The sequence below is a fragment of the Mastomys coucha genome, unplaced genomic scaffold (assembly GCF_008632895.1).
Source record: "Mastomys coucha isolate ucsf_1 unplaced genomic scaffold, UCSF_Mcou_1 pScaffold9, whole genome shotgun sequence".
Classification (NCBI taxonomy): domain Eukaryota; kingdom Metazoa; phylum Chordata; class Mammalia; order Rodentia; family Muridae; genus Mastomys; species Mastomys coucha.
Window position 1 is genome coordinate 46,706,224 of NW_022196915.1, and position 15,486 is coordinate 46,721,709.

At 42.9% G+C, this 15,486-nt stretch overlaps 1 protein-coding gene across 3 annotated transcripts in view; it reads right to left on the bottom strand.

Moving 5' to 3' along the window:
- Nup58 (nucleoporin 58) overlaps nt 1-15,486 on the bottom strand; it is a 52,879-nt gene that overhangs the window by 6,318 nt on the left and 31,075 nt on the right. Inside the window, exon 15 of one of the 3 annotated variants that reach the window (XM_031362893.1) lies at nt 5,609-6,411. The exons of 1 other annotated variant lie outside the window; for it this stretch is intronic. In XM_031362893.1, coding sequence (XP_031218753.1) covers nt 6,203-6,411 — 209 coding nt within the window. In that variant the 3' untranslated portion in view covers nt 5,609-6,202. Of the gene's footprint in view, nt 1-5,608; nt 6,412-14,611; nt 15,301-15,486 lie in introns of those variants that run through there. One more of the 3 variants, XM_031362894.1, reaches the window with a different exon arrangement.

A 15,486-nucleotide genomic window follows, 5' to 3' on the forward strand; every position in this document is an offset into this window, starting at 1 on the left:
AGGTGGCTATGAGGTATTCGAGCTCACACAATGGGGTGGGAGACTAGAGAAGAATAAGGCGAAGATCAACTGAACAGTTCCATCTGAAATACCGTAATAAAGCTGTGTGTGCAAATTCCAAATGTTCTCAATAAAAAATACACGGGCGACTTTCAATTATGTCTTAAAATGCATTAACATTTTTATATAGACACTCATAGTTACTGGGGGAAAAAAGAAACAACACAAAATCCATTTCAGACTGTCAGTACTTAAAGACTCAGTATAAGCATAGGACTAACAAACAGGTCTAATAAACATGGGCTAGAAGACCCGGTGAGGTGTATTTTCATTCTCAAAGCTGTACCTGCAGAGACGAAACCAAGGGTATTAGCAGAGTTCACACTATGTTGTTTATCTAAGTTTGAACTTACTGAAAGGACTCTAAAATATAGGCTGTGCTCCTTGGTGTCCTATGTCGTGTTCGGTTACAGGGTAAAAGTACAAAGGAAACGGGCAGGAGCATGTTTACCAGGCACAGAGGAAGCCTCTTTCTGCCCTTTCCCGTCTTCAGAACACAGCGTTACTAACACAAGCATTCCTAGCACAAGGTCAAGATGCTATCCATCTAATGACAGATTACCAGGGCTCCGCGTGACGGTCACCAGGGATAGGTGTTTGTGACCTAGCATCATCCCATAGCACAGCATTCACTGTTGCCTGTGGAAGGGTAAAGGGGAAATCACACACAGTAACTAAAATTGCTATGACTACACAACCAATGTCACTTATCCTAGCAGCAGAACGACTTCCAGTTGCAAGCAAAAGAAATAGTCTGTAGTCACCAGGAACTAGCCGAAGAGTACAGGCAGAGCTACGCGGCTGTTAAAAAGGATGAAGACAAACTATGGCACGAGACATAAGGGAGCGGAACAGGAACATGGAAAGCGGAGCGCAGCTTACATTTTAGAGCCCTTTTAATATGTTCAAACTTAGACGGCTACAGACAGTGCTGGAGCCTGAGTGCTCCAGCCTAAACTATCCCTGTAACCCCAAAATGTTTGGCTCTTTAATGTCATGATACTACATAACTCAAACTTTTTTTTTTTTTTTTTTTTTTTTTTTTGGTTTTTTGAGACAGGGTTTCTCTGTGTAGCCCTGGCTGTCCTGGAACTCACTCTGTAGACCAGGCTGGTCTTGAACTCAGAAATCCACCTGCCTCTGCCTCCCAAGTGCCGGGATTAAAGGTGTGTGCCACCACCGCCTGGCATAACTCAAACTCTTATTCATGGCTAAACAACGAACAACTGCCATTTGATTCTCAAGCAGGATTTCCTTTGTATCTTTATCAATTAACAAGAATCCTTTCCTACAGTGTGGAGTTAAATCTAAAAGCCTAGGCGTTTGCTTGTTTGAATCTAGGCCCAGCCATGGATTAGTTCAGCCCGTTAGGTTAGTTGTCTCTGCTCAGTTCCTCATCTGTGAGAGGTGGTACTTACCTCATAGGACTGAGCGTATATGGAGCATCAGAGAGTAGGTCATGGTCCTGTCCATGCTGACAGCTAACATTATTAGACAGACCTAATAGCTTACCTTTACTGATATCCTGACTTTTTACACTGGTGGTCGACGACACCAAGTGGTCAAGAAATGTGTACTGAATTCATGAATTCAGAATACAAAGTATTCTCTCTAGTTCTAACAAGCGGTAACACTGCAACCTTGTTGAGCCAGCGAGGACATTCTGATTTTATTGACAAGTATATTAGTTAGAAAAGAAAGAAATGCATTAGATTAAGCAAGGAGAGTAACAGACCATTCTGGGCCAGTCATTCTTTCTCTTCATCCTATGGGTTCTCTTGAGCTATTTAAAGAACCAGCTGGAGTCCTCTCTGCACAGGCAAGAGTGCTAGTCTTCGGGTGGGAGTCATCCAAGCTTCCCGCAGATGTTCTTGTAAAGGTCTCTTCAACAACTCCTAAAAACCTATTAGTTACAGCTGCCCTTTAACCCTCTCCGGGGTAGCCAGAGCCCTAAACTTGCTTGCTGGGGCAGGTGCATTTTCTCTGTGAACCTGTCAGTGAAGAGTCATGGATGGGCTACCTCTCCTCAGAAGACCCTTTGGACCCACTTCCTCCTTGAGAATCCCATAGCCCTGGCACTTACCTCTCTTGTCCTCATCTACAGCCTGTAGTATGCTTAGAATCACTCACATAAATTAGATGGCTCCACTACCACAGCGCAGCTGGGCATGAACACCAATGCACTGTGTCCTTCTAGAGGACCCAGATTCAGTTGCCAACACCTATGTGGTGGCTCACAACCATCTGCTAACTCCAGTTCGGGGAATCCAATACCCTTTTCTGGCCTCTTCTGGCACCAGGGATGCATGTATTGCACAGACATAACATGCAGGCAAAATATCCATCCACACAAAATAATAAAATAAACTAGGAGGGGGGCTCTGTTGGAGGAAAGGGTTTCCATGGGAGAGGAGTGGATGAGAAAAAAGGATGCCAGTAGCAACAACTAAAACACACCAAGGAATTAAACTGTCAGTAAAAATTAACATTACAAACTGTAGTGTCCTAGAACAGTTACCTCCTCACACAAAAACAAAAGTCAGGGCTCTTGGTAAACTGTTTCTAGTGGATTGTGTTCTTAATACAACTACCCACGTGTGGTGACAACTCTGGAATTTTGGTTTTTACAGAGGTATTGTAAGGATGTGTTATTTTAATCCCAGGTGTGGGGTATCGGGCAGCTTTGGACTGTCTGCAGCAGCTGGCTATGATCTGCCCCCGTCTCTAGCAGAAGCATTGGTTTTGCCAGCTGCAGAGAGCTTCTGTGAATGTGTGACATTTGGAATTCTGGGAACTTTTCAGAGGGTATATAAATGCTAGGGTCTCAGTAGGTGGGGTCGGCAATTCTTCGTCATTTAGGGAGGTTGGTTATGGTTAGTAGCCAGGGTCAAAAAAGAAATAAATTAGATTCAGAGATTTTTCTGTTTCCTCTCTCCCCTCTATCCTTGTTTCTCTCCTATCTGTTAGATGGTGAAATCGGGGGGGGGGGGGCATAAGGGAGGGGGAAAAAGAACCCTCAAAGTAGCAAAGACCAGCCTCACCCATGCATATCAGGTCCATTTTCAGCTGAAAAAGCTGAGAGGTCTAAGTTAGAAAAGACCACCGTGTTAAGGCGTGGTTCTGAACCCAGTTGGCTTCTGACATCTCACAGCAAAATAATTTCAGTACCCACTAACAGAGATACTATAAGGCACTGAGAAAAAGCTGCCAAGTGACCTGCTATTAAAAAACAAAAACAAACAAACAAACAAAAAAAAAGACAGGGGCTGAAGAGATGGCTCATTGGTTAAGAGCACTGACTGCTCTTCCAGAGGTCCTGAGTTCAATTCCCAGCAACCACATGGTGGCTCACAACCATCTATAATGGGGTCCAATGCCCTCTTCTGGTGTGCCTGAAGACAGTGACTGTGTACTCACATACATAAAATAAATAAATAAATAAATCTTTAAAAAAAAAAAAAAAGGACAAAGAACAAAAAAGGATTTACAACTGAGGACTAGTATCTCAAAGAATCTGAGGAAGTGCACACTACACACTGCTAGGAATGTACAGAGCAACCCAAGAGAGACAATCGAATGCTAAAATATACTTTATGTACCATTTAGCAACTCCTTTTCAAGATAAATCACAAAGAAACATTAAACATCTTCACAAGACAGAAAACCAAGGGAAGAGAAACCCAAGCTGAGCGCCAGGAAGCAGTCTTATACACATACACTAACCCAGCAGTTCTGTTCCCTCCCCCAACCCCATAGCAATCCAGAGTGATATATGATCGGTTATATCAAACTTGCTTAATAGAGTTCTCCCCAGTAAGCAGAATTTCTTCACCCAGGCAGCAGAGTTTATAAGCCATTTACAGTGCAGGGAGGAAGGGGGAGAAATCTGGTGGTGGAAGAGACATAGATACTGAAAGAAAGCCTGGGCTGGTGAGATGGCTCAGTGGGGAAGAGCACCGACTGCTCTTCGGAAGGTCATGAGTTCAAATCCCAGCAACCACATGGTGGCTTACAACCACCCGTAATGAGATCTGATGCCCTCTTCTGATGCGTCTGAAGACAGCTACAGTGTACTTATATATAATAAATAAATAAATAAAAATATCCTTTAAAAAAAAAAAAAAAGAAAGCCTGTTGGTTCCTGAGACCTTCTGCCACATCCCCTTCTTTGGTGCTAGGATCCCTTTGGGGGCCACAGAGCATCATCCTGATAGGCTTGTTATTGCCATAGCATCATAACACAAGTGTCAGTGCTTATCCCTGTTGTGATTTCTATGAGCATAGAGATGGTTTTAGCTAAGGGAATCAGAGGGCAGAATCAAGCAACCACCCAGGATTAAAAAGCACGACACCTATAAATAAAGGTTTTGAATTCCCTCAGGTGCCAAAACCATCTTCCTAAAAAATCTCTGGTGCCCCAAAGCCTTCGAGACTTGAAGTGGGGCATGAACAAGTTTTGCCACTCTGTCTATGATGTCCTCTACAGCCTCTGTTCTGCTTGGGTTGAACTTTCCATAGAGGCAAGCAGACCAAGTGACTGTGAAAATCACACTATACACCCTGTCTTGTTGGTTGGCTAGCAACTCAGCAGTTTTAGGTTGTATTAATCAGAAATTCAAGAGCAGTCTGTGGCCTAACATACAGAAATAGTATGCTAGCCAGGAGACCTATCATCTATCCTAGTGGCTAGACCAGAGAATATTGAGTTATACATTCTGAGGGCCAGTCATTTGTCTTCCTGGTCTCTAATTTTTATAGCTGGTGTTTGTTTCTATCTCACAATATCCAACCCTTGGATATCCATTATCTGGCTGTTCATAATTAAGAACAGAGTACAACCTCATAGCAGAAAGAATACCACATGGGTATAGGCTTAGCGTAAGAGACTAACTCTTCAACACTGGAGAAGGGTCCCAGGGTTCCAGAGCTGGTTATGTGCACTTCAGTACAGAGAATTCTTTTCAATTCTGGGCTTGCTGGGTTGAAGACAGTAAAGTCAAAAAAACCACTAGCCCCTAACTCACAGCAGGACATAGTTTCACTCACCTGGAGGCAACACAACTACCTGAAGGCATGCCATCACTATGCTGTCCCCCATTTCTTTTGGGGACCAGGAGCCCCAAGAAGTTTATAGCTGACTTGTCCTAGACCCAGAGATGAGGGCTGTTTAGTGGGAATTATTTTATTGACTGTACCATCCTTGTTGGAGGCTGTCACATGGCCTGCTATGTGGACTGAACTTGTCTTAAGTTTCCACATCCATCAGGGGATTGCCTTCAGTACAGAGGGATTGGAGGCTATGGTTTTTTTTGTAAGTGGGTTCTGCTCCATCTTTGAATTTTTGAACCATTCCCAAAAGAGGGGGGAAGTAGGAAATCTAATAGGGGTTAAAACAGGTGCACTGGTCTTTACATTCACAGGTTCTTGAGGCCTTTCCCTAAGTGAAACTGTCCCGCAGTTTCACCAACTTGGGTTCTCTCAGGCGAAGGACTAAAGGACCTGAAATATAGGGTTCGAGAACAAGAGAAAAGACAAAGCCAAGCTGCGCCCCAATCAAGGCTTCGTGCTTTACTTCGGGTATTCAGAAAATATATATAGGTACATGAAAAACCGAAACTGAATCTCTAGGTTACATGACACTGCAGAAGTCAGGCACCAAGGTCCCCAGCCCCAGCAGCTGGGAAGATTTCCAGGTGGTAGGCGTGTCCGTATCTCAGTGTGAATTTCCAGGCAACTGCTCCAAGGAAGAACCCACAGTCTGCAGAGAGCCTTTGTCTTGGCTCCCCAGGCGGTAGCTTCCAAGCAGAGACTGCCAGAGTCTGAAGGCTGAGCTGAAAGGGGGAGGTAACACCTAGGATTCAAAAATAGCAAGGTCCAAGTGACCCCATGCAAGAGTCACAGAATGGTTCAGAGACCATGACAGAGAGCCAAGTTAACAGCAGCAGATAATAAGCCATGCATCCAGTGCAAAAGAGGTAAGAGATGGCTAACAGGAATCTCTAGCCACTGGTCCAGTCTGCTCCTGTAGCAAAGGCCCAAAGCAGGAGGATGAAAAGAGGTAAAAGCAAGGGGTTGGCAATGCATTCATGAGACTGTAAAGAGAGCAGCCATTTGCTTGTCCCACCAACGGCTCATGAAGAGGTTAGTTGGCTGCTACAGAGACTGAAGCAATGCTGTTGTTCTCTGGTCTAGCTGTGTCTCTTGATCTCTTCAAGTCCTTTGATGGTGTCGCTGGATTCCTGTGGATGGTCAGTTTGCACGGTGTTGCTGGGTCAAGAACACATTCCCAGGTATTGGAGACTGGATTTTCTTTGCTATGACGGATCCTGGGAGTCATCTTGGCAGTTTTTACTGTAGTGGGAGTGGATAAAATAACAGTGAGTAGAGCTCTCTGTAAAGGCTTCCATTCTTTCCTGCAGACTGCAGCTCCTGATTTAAAGGAGTGTGTTTGTAGTTAGGCTTACAAGAAACCATTCCCCGGCTTTATGATCAGTGGTGACCAGGGTAGAGCAGGCCCCTGCATCTGCCGTCTTACAGTGATACTACTAAATCCTTTTTAAGTTCCCCCGTATTTCCCTGACAAGGAGAGGATGCCCATAAAGGATTTCATAAACAGAAAACCCTGCTTGGTAGTCCCATCTGCTGGGGCAACCATCTGAATCCTGTAGTAATGGCCCAAAGCAGAGACTGGAAGAGGGAAAAGTAAGGGTTTGGCTACGCAATTAGATTTTATTTTTAACAAAGCAATTGTTTGGTGAGCCTTTCACCATAGTTTATCTGTAATTTTACTATCTAGCTCACATATCCCACCTTCCAAGAGCTCCATGGATGATATGGCTTGTGTAGCTTCCAGGGGACTTTTAACCTTCTAGCTGCCAACTGTATGTACTATCACTGCCACAAATGCTGGCCGAGTGTCTGACCCTATAAGCAACATGAATCCCAAAACCAGAATTTTTTTTTTTTTTAGAAGCCGTCAAATGTCCTTTCTATAAGGGCTTTGCATATGTAACCTGAGGATGCACACACAAAGACAAACATGCATCTGTGGCCCCTTGCTTAGGGCAGCTCTGTAAAGTCGACAACCAAACGGGGCTCCTCCAGCATTCTATGCCCATCGCGGGTTAGCCCAGGCACAGGTGTCACTCTGTTCGCTAGTTAGTCAAGCTAGGCAGGGAAACAGGAATGAAAGTATCGATCTTACTTTCCAGAGCCATCCAGCTGACATGGGGTCCCTGACGGAACTGTTTGACAAAGGCAGAGGCGGTGGCCACAGGGATGGCTATATTCATCTTTGTGGTTTCTACCACTTGCTGGGGAGACAGTCCCCATTTTCAGTCTTGCCTAGCCATTACCTACTGGCCTGTATATAATGTGGCTGTAGCGACTGCCAGCTCTGCCCTTCCTCTGGAAGCTGGTAGTTTTCATCTTTCTGTCTATTCTGCAGTTGCCCCCAAAAGTTGTTAGCATTTCCTTTCTGGTGTCCTTAAAACTGCAAGGCAGCCAATTTGCTTAGGGGCTACACAGCACCTAAGAATTCTATGATTTCTTTGCCATACGTTATGTCTTTTCCCTTCTGAGGTGATCAGTTCCTCTTCTTTACACAGGGTTCCATGCTCACAGAGCACAGTACAAATACACTTAAGAGTTGTGAATACGTTCACATTCGTCCCACTGCCAGCCGCGGCACTCTTGGTGAAGCTCTGAGTTCTGCTTTTTGTGCTGGTCCCCTTGGGCAGAGGATCTGCCTCAGTGGTAGAACTGAGGGTCATCAGAGTACACTGCAAGCTGCTGTTCTATAAAACTACTGCCATTACTAAGATACGGTGCATCAGGGTCTTTAGGTTTATCGGTTGGATCTGTCCTGCCTTCAATGTAATCATGATCTGGTGAGCCTGGCAAAACGCTGCAAGGTTTAAGATTTGGAATCACTTGTAGGTGAAGGTGTGGGCTCTCACATAGGATTGCCTGATATCTGCCTATTCTAGCATTTGTGAGCCAGTATTGGCCTTTAACCCATCAAAGTTATCACTGTATATATTGATGCCAACAGTTAAATCTTTACAATCCGTTTGTTAACCTCTGTTACCAAGAGTTTGTAGCACCAAGTGGATGCAGGCAGGGTGGCCAGCCTAAAGTCATAGAGCCCACTCTTTAGAAAGACAAGCTATGGGTAATGTCAAGACCCCAACATCTGACTAATATAAAAAGATTGATTATGTCTGGGAGACTGAAGCCACTAAGGACCTGCCTGATTTCTTCAAAAGTTTTCTCTTGGTCTTTTTCCCACAATGAGGGCTTTCTCCCCGTTTCTTTCCATTCTGTTTTTTCCAGAACAGAGAAATTTGGAACCCAAATAGACAACAGCCTCCCAAGAAACCCTCAAATCTGACATGAGGGCATGCAGAACTGAACAGGGCAAAAGGCTTAGAGTTGCACCTGTGACAAATGGAACCTGAGATATTCGATCCTTTCTTGGCAGTTTTGTGAAGGTGGGGAGGAGGTTGTTTTGAGACAGGGTCTATGTAGCTCTGGCTAACCTAGACCAGAGGCCCCTTAGACTCTGCTTGATTTTCCCTGCCTTCGCTTGCCAAGTGCTAGGATTAAAGACCAGAATACCTAGTCATATTGGGGCTTTTTACTATAGAGTTTATAACCAGTTCTCCATACTAGGGTAGGGTGTGTATGTCTCCTCCAGTCTTCTTTGATGGCTCCCACCAGGAATAAATGATCTACGTATTGGAGCAGTGTAAAGTTATGCTGGTCAAATAGCACAGTGCCAAATATGGTAAAGAAAATTTTAAATCTGAGGCAATCTGGTCCAAGTTAATTGACTTTTGTCATTATTTTCAAAACTTCCCCATTGAAAGGCAAAAATAGGCTGCTGAGATGGGGGTGTGAACCTAGAAGTTGGTTCTTTAAATCTAAAGAAAACAGCCTCAGCAGAAGCAAAGGCGACAGCAAAGTTACTGTGATTTACTGCCCCTAAGTCCTGCACTGGACTATAAACATCAGTCCTATATTTCTTGCCAGGCAAGAGAGGTATTTCCCAGGCAGTTTGATGAGACTAGAGAATTCTGCTTTTTACGAGTTTTTCTAAGGCAGAGGCAGGCGGATTTCTGAGTTCGAGGCCAGCCTGGTCTACAGAGTGAATTCCAGGACAGCCAGGGCTACACAGAGAAACCCTGTCTCGAAAAAACAAAAAAGAAAAAAAAAAGGAAGAGTTTTTCTAGACATTTTAAAACTCCAACTTGTGCCTGGAGAAGGATACTATACCTCTGGTGAGTGAGCTATCCCTTGTCTTAATTCTGTGACCGCTGGAGCATTTCACGAGAGCACTGCTAGGTTAATCTCAACCAGTAAACCAAGAACTGTGAGAAGCTCCGGCCCTTGTTGTGGCTTCTCAGCCTACCCAAGTAAGTCATCATTTCTTTTCCCAGGGGACAGTAGGAGTCATGATTTGTTTCAGGTGTCCTCAGAGTTTAGGTGTTCTGGACCTGAGGAATTAGTTATCTGAGCTTGCAGCTTTCCTAGGCCAACCCAGCAAAGACACTACAACCAGGATGGCATAGAAACTCATGAATAACTTCATCATGACTTCCCAGACCCCAACAGCTGAAGATGAGGAAAAACTGTCTATAGCTCCCACAATTGGTAGGTAGTGTTCTTCTGAAAAAAAAAAAAAAAAGAGGACCCATGTATCACACCACAACCAAATAGGTGGCTTGTGTTCATGTAAGGTCGACTGGCCAGCATTAGCAGTTATTTTGACTACATGCTCTTACAGGCCCAGTGGAATGGGCCTACTCTTCCTCAGTTTTCTATGGCTGCTAAGCCTACAATCTCATTTTTCTGGTGTCTCTAACTTTTACTGTCCAGGCTGCTATCACTTGAATTATCCAGCCTTTCTCCTTACCTGATAACTTAGCAGGCATTGTCTACCTTCTGTGGGTGTTCATTTTCTAATACCCTTTCTATGGCAATATGTCCACTGGTTCTAAGCCAATTTCACCTCTGGTCCTATTAGGCTTCCTAGTGGCCACAGCCCCAATCTGGTGAGACACTGTCTATGGGTGTCCTGAGCATTCTATCAGTGCAGCAGCCAGCAAATTTGCTTTCCTTTTTAACCTTTGATCTGCTTCACACTTCAGTTCCTGGTATCGGGAACTTTCTAAATCATCACTAGCAACTAACTGGCTGGCATTCATCCAAAACCTACAACCTTTTTTCAGCTTTTATTTGGTATCTCTGAGCCTTGTCAAGGCTGCATTAACTCCTTGTTGGTTCTTGGCTGTGTTTTTAGTCAAATGGACTATCAACTGAATGCTTCAGAACCTCTCATAGAATAGTTTCAGGCTTTCCACAAGCCCCTTAAGAATGAGATTTTCCCCATTTTTACTACCTTTCTACCTCCTTTGATTAAAAGAATCTCTAGTTTATCACTTGAGCTTCTCCAATCGCACACCCCATCATTACTTGGGTCCTAATGGGACTTCCTTGGAAAACAGGCCTTGGATGTCATCTGAGAGCATGTTCCCTTATTCATTCTAAGTTAACCAGAATCAGCAGTAGGGGTCAGCAATTGGATTAAGTCAATTAAGGCCCAAGAGTTTTTGTTTTTCTTGCATGAGGATGTGATTTTTCCAATTTAGGAAGTCAGGGGCAGAAAAGGACCAATAAATTAAGGTACATTGGCCTCCTGGGACCTGTCCATACTGGTCAAAATAGAGGGGTCTTCAAATCTTGCTGAATGGTTCACATATTATGTTCAAGGGGCTGAGATTTGGCTTTCTTTGCTCTTCCCCACCAGGATGGTAGGGACTTAACTTTCTGAGAGGACTGTTCCAAGTGACAGTTCTGCAGCTAAGGGGCCTGCTGGGTAGAAGTGTCAGGGTTCCCCAGCCCCCATGTGCTGGTGGCACAGGCAGCAGAGATGGAGTACAACTGAACAAATGGTAGAGAGACTTCTACTGGCTCCTCAGCTAAAACAGGTTTCTTCTGAGTTTTAGGCTCTGGTCTATATTAGAAGACAGCATTACCCTACAACCACCATCGTTTTATAGTTCTTTTCCAAGCAGGCTTTTAACCAGCACATACTGAGAGGACAGTGTCCTGTCACCAATTTGATGTAAGGAAACTGGTCATGGTACTCTTAATCTTTTTTTGGGGGGTGAGGGGGTTTTTCGAGACAGGGTTTCTCCGTATACTCCTGGCTGTCCTGGAACTCACTCTATAGACCAGGCTGGCCTTGAACTCAGAAATCCACCTGCCTCTGCCTCCCAAGTGCTGGGATTAAAGGAGTGCGCCACCACCGCCCAGCTTGGTGCTCTCAATCTTAAACACTTTATCCAGTGACCACCTTATCTCCTTATCCAGTGACTCATCATGGGTCCACCTCACCCAAAAATACAGCAATCTGTTTCACAAAAAGCCCAGTTTTCTGGGAAAGTTTGGTATTCACTGCCTGCCTCCTTAATATCCCTTTTGGAAATTCTTTGTTATGTGGTGTAAAGGTGTAGGCTATACTATTGTCCACCCAGCACATGGTACATGAGTTACAAGTCACTTAACTGGTTCTTATGATTCCCCACCTCCTGCAGTCAGGAGTTACACTCACTCCAATCCTACCCTTGCCCAATGCTCAGGTCACTGCAGAGCTGATTTTTGTCCTGTTTGTTTTTAAGCCAGGTTATCTAAACAGCTCTTAGACAATTATTCTTCTCTTCTACTCAATCAAACCACATCATCCTGGGCTCTTACCAGTCTGATGAGTGGGGCCCCCTGGCCTGCTTCATGCGTGGGCTTGGATGCACATTCGGGAGCTCTGTCCCAGATCCCGAAGACTCAAATCTCATAAATTAAATGGCTCATTGGCACCAGGCACATAGCCACTCCCAATGCCCTGAATGAACCCCTACAACTCACCTATGTCGGGAAGGCAAAAGTGATGAAAGCACTTCCTGGTCAATGTATCAGAAATGGTACAGGAAACCAAGGGAAGAGAACCAGGAAGCAGTTTTACTGTATCCATACACTAGCACCGCTGAAAGCAGTCTGAAGGCCAATGGTCATTCAGCTGAATAAAGCCTCTTATACTCCTGTTCCCCTGCCCCCAGCTACAGCAAACCAGTGATATATTTTGATTGGTGATATCAAACTTGTTTAATAGACTGCTTAATTGCAGATGTTTCCAGTTAGCTTCTTAGGGCCTTCTACCATGACATGTACAAGGATACTCACCACAATTTCTATAGAACTGAACCTGACTGACCATCAACAAGGAACAGCTAAACAGATACCTGGATAGCAATTGGGGTTAGGGGAAGGGAAGAGTGTCCAAATGGCAATCTCTATGAGTTGATATGGCAAGAGATAGATAATATACCACAAAGGGGAGGAAATCAAAATCACACAATACTTAGGTTTGGGGTTTTGTTGGTGGTGGTGTTGTCAACCTGCTTGTTTAAAAGGGAAGTAAGAGAAACCAATAAAGTGAGCATATAGAAGAAAAAAGAAAGCAGAACAATCACTCATACACATAGAAAGGACATTTTTACAACAGTCTGCCAAGACAGATCCAAAACAATTAGCATACATCTTTGGGCAGGACAGGACTAAGACTAAGCTGAAGGAGCCTTTGCTTCTACTTTTACTCAAATATCCATCAACTTAATTATGATGCTTAATGTCATCATTTTCAGAAGAAAAAAACAAGTGACAAAGAACCTACTATCCTCCCCTTTCCATTTGTGTGTGTGTGAGGGGGAGGAGGGAGGCTGTTGTTGGGACTCATTCTTGAATGCTCATCCACCGTATTCCTTGAGGCAGGGTCTCTTGGTCAAACCTGGAGCTTGCTGGTATGGCTAGTCTCTCTAAGCAGCTAGCCCTGGGAATCCTTTCTCAGACCTGGTGGCTAGAGTCAAGAGGGCAGCCACATCCACCCAGCATTTACTCACACTTACCAGCATAACAAGCACTTCAACAACTGGGCCATCTGCCTGGTTAGAATTTGCTACATTGTCTTTAGCCTTTTGTTAAAAACAAAAGAGAACAAGACTATAACTTACAAGTGTAGGAAACACTAAAAGCCAATTAAGGAGAATAAAGAAGCAATAATAAAATTAAATATGTACAACTGCTAAGACCTACAAAGATTCAAAGCAACTAACACAGTTTTATTATTTCCATAATAGACAAGGCGAAGACAAAGGAGACAAAGACAACACTCTGACTCCTACCACAAAGGAAGGTTACAAGTCTCCAGTGGGTCAACATACAAAAATGTATATAAAGAAAAAAACAACCCAGAGAAATATCAATATTCAGATATTTGCAGCATAATACAATGTACTTAAAAAACCAACAAAGCAGTATTTTTGTAATGGTATATGTAACTCTAATGGTAATTTAAAATGCCAAAGCACACTTTTTTCTTATCCTCCCCCATAATCTAGACTGATGGTTGCAAAATTACAAAAATATACAAAGAGAAACATGTTTAGTGCTCAGAGACAAATAACTCTCCTTATTTTAATGCATCAAGATGCAAATATTGAATTCTGGAATGCCAATCACTGTTATATGCAGATAAATAAAACAGATCAACAATACTTTTATAATCAAACCCAAGTAACATTATACTAAAAATATATATGTGTATATGTATGTATGTACACCACACCTATTTTAGGAAAAAAAAAAGGTGTCTTGGTGAAAATGATCCTGAAAATATTCACTGATGAACATTATATACAAAACCTTCTATATAAAAAAATTAAACTATTTCCTTGCAATTCTATGTGTTCATCCCACCTGAAAACTACTTTCGCGCTGACACAGTCCTAAGGCAATTCCCTTCACAGTGGTGTTTACTCACTGAACACCAAGATTGGCAGCACAGACAGAGGTCACACAGACAGCCTGACACACCTTTGAGCACTCACTCTTCAAACCAGCAAGTTTACAGTGGGTACAAAGATTTTCCCTAAAATGTAGTTTCTCTAGTCCAGATTAAGACTCAGCACATTTTGAGGCTCAGAGGCCACTTCATTTGGTTTCTCAATAGCCCTATAAGAATAATTCTGTATTGAAACAGCTAAACAAGTTCTTACTCAATTAACATTGCATCCTTCACCTGCATAGATTCAATTTGGCTTAGTAGCTCTTTGCCCCAGAACATCAGTCTGGAGTTCACATACACTCCTAAAAGTCCATCTCCTTTACAAAAAAGATTCCCATAATAGTAGCATGAGAATATATATATATATATATATATATATATATATATATATATATATATATATGGTAATAAAGGTTTCTAAAATCTGATAAGCCTTAGAGTATTCCTTGGTTGAAGTAGCTCTAAGGGTCAAGGTATAAATAAAAACAGAAGAGTGGGGTCAATAAAGTTGAATCAAGAATCACTTCTGTCTAATAAACAAATGAAGTGACCAGGTACCCCAAGTTACTCCTTGTATAAGCGCTGAGGATCTAAATCATAAAGAGTGAATAACTAAATACACTAGAAAAGGATAACAGTCTGAGGCAGGAGTTGTAGGTGTGTAAATATATATTTTATGTGCACACATTGTGTGCATTACTCTCTATATAATTACATACATATCCACAAGATGCCCTGCAGCACAGTTCAAAAGGCCTTGTCAAGGAACAAACTACTTCTAGCACAGGCCCTAGAGTTTATACCATCTGCATAAGAAACCAATGTGCATGTATTCACAGCATAAACCTCAGCAACAAAAGCATTGCTATTAATCCTAGTCATAGGTTTAGGTTGATGGATTTTTTTTTCCCATCACTATCAATTGGTAATTTAATCACAACATTTCTTACATGGAGAATCAAAAATAATAACAACAAAACTGCAACTGGATTTTGAATTCACAAGAAAGATGTTTGGTAAGGTAAACAAACAAAGTTCAAGTTCAGGAGTGAGGAATATCAAAATGTTATAAATCTCCCGAGATGCAGTTCAATTACTCCATCATTAGAAAAATAGAATCACAGAATGAGCGGCGCCAGCTAAGCACTGCCAACACATTGACCCGTATGTTTATCTCTTTCCTCTTTTGTTTCCAGCTGGAGGTCTCTTCAACTGAAGGAGTTGTCCTCCTGTTCCAAACCCCGCAGACGCAGGATTGGACACCCCAAATGTCAAACCAGCTGATGCCGTGATGCCAGGATTGCTGAAGTTAAACCCAGACGTACTTGAGCTGCCAAAGCCTTATGTTCAGGGAAGAAAATATTCAAATGAGAAGTTAAATCACAAAAACAAATATAAAAAACAGGGATGAGTGGGAATTTCTATCTGCAAATACACAATTTGTAAGAGTAGAAAATGCCTATAGCCCTTGAATTTCTAACATGGAGCTTTACAGAAAAATAATTTAGCTAAACAGCTAAAGAGTG